At 34.6% G+C, this 5,970-nt stretch overlaps 1 protein-coding gene across 1 annotated transcript; it reads right to left on the reverse strand.

Annotated features, from left to right (window-relative positions):
- Window positions 1-2,250: 2,250 nt before the first annotated feature.
- LOC113105642 (mitochondrial fission 1 protein-like) lies at window positions 2,251-5,750 on the reverse strand. Its single transcript, XM_026266841.1, has 5 exons — window positions 5,495-5,750; window positions 4,945-5,077; window positions 4,749-4,825; window positions 4,273-4,378; window positions 2,251-3,084 (listed from the first exon to the last, which is right to left on the reverse strand). The coding sequence occupies exons 1-5, from the start codon at window positions 5,537-5,539 to the stop codon at window positions 2,984-2,986; spliced, it is 462 nt and encodes a 153-aa protein (XP_026122626.1). The 5' UTR covers window positions 5,540-5,750; the 3' UTR covers window positions 2,251-2,983.
- Between the last annotated feature and the right edge of the window lie 220 nt (window positions 5,751-5,970).

The raw sequence follows: 5,970 nt of genomic DNA on the forward strand, positions 1-5,970 counted from the left end.
GATGGTCTTTAACAAACACAATCGTTTTCCCACATGCTTATGCATCTCCTAAAACCGATGATGACACTTTCAAAGATCTGACATTTATGGGGACCATAAGAAGCGCTCATAAAATAGCTCTGTTAAGAAACAGACTTTTTGCACTTCCTGCTCTAACACACAGCAAACTCGGCAGGGTTAATTCAGATCTCACTCTCAGAAGAAAAAAGCTGTCACTGGGGCAGTACCTTTTCAAAACTTACACATTTGTACCTGAAGGGTCCATATTGGTAAAGGTAGACATTAGTACCTAAAGTGTGCATATTAGTACATAAATGAACAAAAGCATACCTTTTGAAAAGGTACCGCCCCATTGACAGCTTTGTTTTTCTGAGAGTAGGATCCTTGCCAAGTCTGCTGGGTTTAAATGACATTGCGTAATTTAATTGTCACAGTGTCAACAAATTCTAACACAATAGACTAACTGGAGAAAAATGTTTGTTGTCTCTGCAGGAAGGCGGATTTACAGGAGCAGGATTGAGTCATGAGTATAACGTGGTAGTGGACAGGACAAATATAATAGATGTTTGTAAAGAAGAATAAACTGTGAGGAGATTTTCTTGACTGTTGTACACATACAGAGTGTTGTGTAATTGCTTTAAGCAAATTGTTAATGTGTGAACAAGGAAAGCAAGAAAATTATGATTCTGAGAATTGAACCCAGGCTTTATTTTATGGTCTCTTTAACATCAAGAGGTGAGCCAAATCAAAAACTATTATTAAATATTTATATAGTTTGACTGATACTAAAATGCCCCTACACTTGTACTGTTGATGGGCTACTTGGATTTTCTGTAATAAATAAATGCATCAATAAAATATTTATTCTATTCTATATTTTTTCTTATTTTATATTTATTTATAGGATGAAACGCACGCTCAAGAAAAAAAGTAGTGAGGAAGTATCCTAAGGTTCAATAGCTGAAAGGTACAACCTTGTTCCTTATGAACTCCTAAATGCAAATATGGGTACCTTAAAGTACATATTAGCATCTAAAGTGTACACAATAGAGACTTTTAAAAGAATACAGCCCCAGTGACAGTTTTGCACATTTTCTTTTCTGAGTCCAAGTCGGAGCTTGACTTGAGTCTTTGTTTTTGTTCTCCCTTTTGTTTTATGGCTAATTACAATAAGTCTCATGAGCAAAGTTTGGAAACATCCAATAGAACATAGCACCAGCAAAGTCACAGACAGGCAAATAGAAGAAAGACTAGCCTGTGCATCAGACTTCATTTCATCATTTGCTTTACCGGTTAATAAGTAACCTCAATATTGCGTTATAAAATGATGTTAGTTATGACAACCTGTTAATTGTCACCCCGTCCCGTATACGGGACGCCTACGTTGACTAAACTATATTACAATCAAATCTAATCTAATCTTGACAAACTATATATCGTTGGAAAGGCCTAAGACTCCAAAATATATATTTGACCAATATGTTTTGTTAAAAATTATGTAGGAAAAGTAATAGATTAATTTATGACAAGAGTGCACCCTGAGAAATCTACATTACAAAAGGAGCTTTGACCTTTGTTTAAAAAAAAGACTTCCTCTTTGCCTTTTTCTCTATCACATTTTAGAAATCATCAGAAGTTATATATCACTTGAAAACATAAAATCTCAAAATTCATCCTTTAAAACCAATTTTAAAATCAAACATTGCATTACCATGTTAATGGTACATCAATATCATGTTACAAAATGTTTTCAGTCATGAATTATAAAAATTTAGGTTTGTATCATGCACATTCATGTCTATCTTCAAAAACGTGAGTGAAAGTTAACAGGTTAAAGCCAGCATTGTAAAGCTGAGATGTCTTAAGATATGCATAAGTCCCTTAGTTTAATAATGTGCGAAATGTACCCAACATTAATTGAATGCCTTTATCAGCTATTATCTTAAATAAACATGTTTTACAATTAATTTGTTACTTTCAAGGCCTGATAGTTGTTGACTTAAATCAATGTTGGAGATACTCCCACATCTGAGAGAGTTTAAGCTAATGATGCACGGAGGACATTGACATTAAGTAACTATTTAACCAAAAGATTCAGTCTGCATTCATTATTAAAGTAATCTGTTTTTCTCACTTTGATTCACAGATATGTTGAAGACAAAATATCTGGGAATAAAAGAATTTTAAGACTTGCACGATGCATATCCAACTAAAAAAAAATCCCTTCATTAACCTTTTTCAGGCTTAAAATACCTTGTTTTGTTGAATTTATTGACTTGACTCCAGTTACTTGTTCATCTTAACAATGTGTGGAAAACAAAGAAAACACGTTGTGCTTTTTCTTTGCAGATGTTTCAGTATATTATTACAATAAGTCACACAGGAAACACTCAAGGAAGGGAAGATGAAACACTTGACAGTACATGTTAACCAGTGTGTAATAAAGACGGTGCTAACAAAGATTACTTGTAAGAAAATGCATTACAAGGACGGTCATGCATGACACTTCCAAATCAAATGTACAACGCATGTAAAAACACCTTACAAGTTCAGTAAGCACACAATTTAATTTATTAACAGATGTGAGGTTTTAATGTAGTTTATCAAAAGTGTTCCATATTGATCATCTATAGTGTAAGTACATTGATATATTTAATTAAAAAAGAGAAAACCCCAAAAAAGTACATACAATACATCTTATTCTGTACTGCAAATCCTTGGCAAACCTCTGTAGTTGAAGTTTCAAAGCAAAGGCATAACATTTTTTACTTTATTTCAACCCCACATCTCTTTACATACCAGAAAGAGCTGGAGAATCATAAAGCAAAAGAAATGTGGTCAAATATGATAGCTCATTATGAAAATCTTGGCAGCAAAATATATAATAAAAAGGCACAGGCCTCCTTATGGTTTTAGGTGATTATAAGAAATGATTAAGTCTGGAGGGGAACGGAACCACAGTACACTCATCAGGATCTCCATATTAGGACTTTGCACCTTTGGCCACGGCCAAACCAATAAGACCAGCCAATCCGGCCACACCTAAACCAATACCGCCGACGATAGCCATGCCGACTAACCCATCTGAAAAAGAACAAGTACAAAAAATGATTTCTTTGTTGAGATGAATCCACTATTGCTTATGCTGTTATCACATTGAGATTTGTTTACATGCACATTACATTCAGCTTAAGGCCTTTATTTATGTTTATACACGTACAGATTGGAATATTTCTATAAACGTGGTTGTTGCAGGTTTGACAATATATAACCAAGTCTATAATTTAATAAAGACTCCTCCACTTCTCGCCTTTAGAAACGCCTGACAACACTGTCATAAAATGGTAATAATCAAGCAATCGCCAAAAGGCGCATGCTGTCACGTGCTGGTAACTCAGCAAACGAAGAGATAGTGAATGCAAGTTTGCAGCGAGGACTGGTAGGAGAAAGCGGTGATGTTACAGCTTACAAATGAAGAATGGCAAAGCAATTTAAGAATCCTGAAACGCTCATTCCACAAAATTTGCAATCATGAAGAATCTGATGAAACCTGTTGTAATGCATGTTGCCATCAAATTGGGAGGTTTCGCGGCACATGCAAATATATTTCCTTGCAGTGGTTTTTCTGAATAAGTTACATGCAACACATTTCTGATTTATTCCTAGTGTGGGAATTGGAATTTGCGGAATCCAAAAATGTAGAAGAACGGCAATTTGATTGAGGCATTTACATGACTGAATACCAATCACTAAACTGTGATTAATATCAGAATACTGATATGCATGTAAATGCAGTCATCCTATCAAACCTTCTCATTCTAATTAGATCTTGAGCAATTATTCTTTGTGTCAATTTAAAGGTGGAATTCATTCGTGTGATGGCAAGGCTGAATATTCAGCAGACATTACTTTAGTCTTCAGTGCCACATGATCTTCAGAAATCATTCTACTATGCAGATTTGTTGCGCCAGAAACATTTCAGATTATTATCAATGCTGAAAACAGTTGTGCTACTTACTATTTTTCTGAAAACAACAATACTTTTTTAAAGATTTTATGAATATAAAGTTCAAAACAAAATAACTTAATAACTTAAAAATAGAAATGTATTTTAACAATGTAAACGTAAACGTTAATTGTCACTTTTGAATAAATAAATGAGTCCTTGCTAAATAACACTGACCTCAAACTTTTAAAGGGTAGTCACAAAATCCTAATTAAAAAGACCATTTAATGTCTTTTTTCCCTGGTTTAAGTCCTGTTGTACCTTACCTTTTCTTAGCGCATTGTTGATAAGTTTCTCCAGTTCCAGGGCCTGTTTATTTTCCGGTTCATTCTTCAGAAGTGTACGAATGTACTTCAGTGCTCTCTCGTACTCCTGAAAGTATGATGGTAAGGCGGTAAAGAGAGAGAGATTTAATAGAAACCAATTAAAAACAATCTAAGTATCTCTAAGACCAGTTTATACTATATTTTTGATCAAACAAATGCAACATAAGAGAATTCTTTCAGAAACATTTAAAATATATTACTAAAACGTTAGAAAGGTAATGTATTGAACCATTTACACTTGTTTATATGGTGACGTGACAATAAAATTATTTAACTCCAATGTTCCAGGGCTTCCAGCAACAAAGTTGAGAAACATTCTTTTAACTAGATGCCACACATGGCTTCATGAAATAAATAATGATTATTAACAGTGACAAAATCATCAAATATCAAAATAAGTAAAAAGGTAAACGCACCTTAAGTCTGTAGTTTGCAACAGCAAGATAGAAGAGGAAATCTCTCTGATCATCTTTCTTGCTTTTATGAACCAGTTCTGTTGAAATAAAACAGAATCACTTTCAGAGTTTCTAAACCAAGAACAGGCCAAATAACAGCTGAAGCTCAAGAAGGACGTAACTGACCAAAAACTAAGAGACGTGCTGAAGAACTGACCTTCTAATAAATGAATGCCTTTTACGATGTCATTTGTGTGCTTGCTTCTGATCAAACACCAGGCGTATTCAAAGGTCGTGTCTTTGGAAACGGGTCCTTTCACAAGCTCATCGTTGTACTTCTTCTCAAACCTCTGAAAGACAACAATTAATGTCCACGGATTGATGAGAATCAGATTGAATCAGTAGATGGCTGATGTCAGGATCACGTGCTCCCTCTGACGATAACCACAGACTAACTTTTACAACAGGAACAAAGCAGACAAACGTCTGATTCCGTAAAAAATAGGTAAGATAGTAGGATAACAACAATACGTGGTATTTTATCCAATAAGCAAAGGCGTATAATAGCAACTGTACTCTGTATAAGTCTATGAGTTACAACAATACGTCATCATCAGTGTTTTGTTGTTTTGATTAAGTAACGTAACTTACAGTAGAAATGTCTCCGCCGACAACCCCGATATCAGTCATTTCACTACATACCTCAATACGACATCGATGTCATTTTGGATTTACAGTCATGAAAGTAAAAGGATAATATGTTTTACCTTTAAATCTTCTGGTGCCACAAGATCTGACAGAATCGCCTCCATGTTCGAGAAAAAACCACACAAGCGCGTTCACGAAACTGTCAAAGTAAAAGCCCGTGATTATGACGTACTCAGTTTCATAAATAAATAAATAACAGAATTGCCCACTGATTAACGCTGTTAATTAAATAAAGCAGCGAGAATGTGAAGTGTTCAAAGTTTCTAGCTGGCAGGACCTATAGTTGAACAAACAAATAAAAAATAAATAAATAACGGCCACTATGCAAAACTATTATGAGCATTTGCTTGTTTTTGTGCGTGTAACGTAATTTATTAATTTCTTTTCACGTATTGTTTCGGTTCACACACACTTTAGTCAACATGGCTTTTATTTTGGACAAAACCATTTCCAACGGTCTTTTTTTAAAAATTATCTTTCGATAGAGGTCGCTATCTTCGCGCGTCTCTCAAAGCAACGCGACACTGTGGTCACG

Source organism: Carassius auratus, chromosome 7 (assembly GCF_003368295.1).
Source record: "Carassius auratus strain Wakin chromosome 7, ASM336829v1, whole genome shotgun sequence".
NCBI lineage: Eukaryota > Metazoa > Chordata > Actinopteri > Cypriniformes > Cyprinidae > Carassius > Carassius auratus.

Bases quoted from the DNA above. Each gene is read 5' to 3' on its own strand.
- LOC113105642 (XM_026266841.1), bottom strand. From the start codon at position 5,539: ATGGAGGCGATTCTGTCAGATCTTGTGGCACCAGAAGATTTAAAG. The intron at 4,379-4,748 runs GTGCGTTTACCT...TCATACTTTCAG, and splicing joins TTGCAAACTACAGACTTAAG to GAGTACGAGAGAGCACTGAA. The intron at 3,085-4,272 runs GTAAGGTACAAC...GTTCTTTTTCAG, and splicing joins CAACAATGCGCTAAGAAAAG to ATGGGTTAGTCGGCATGGCT.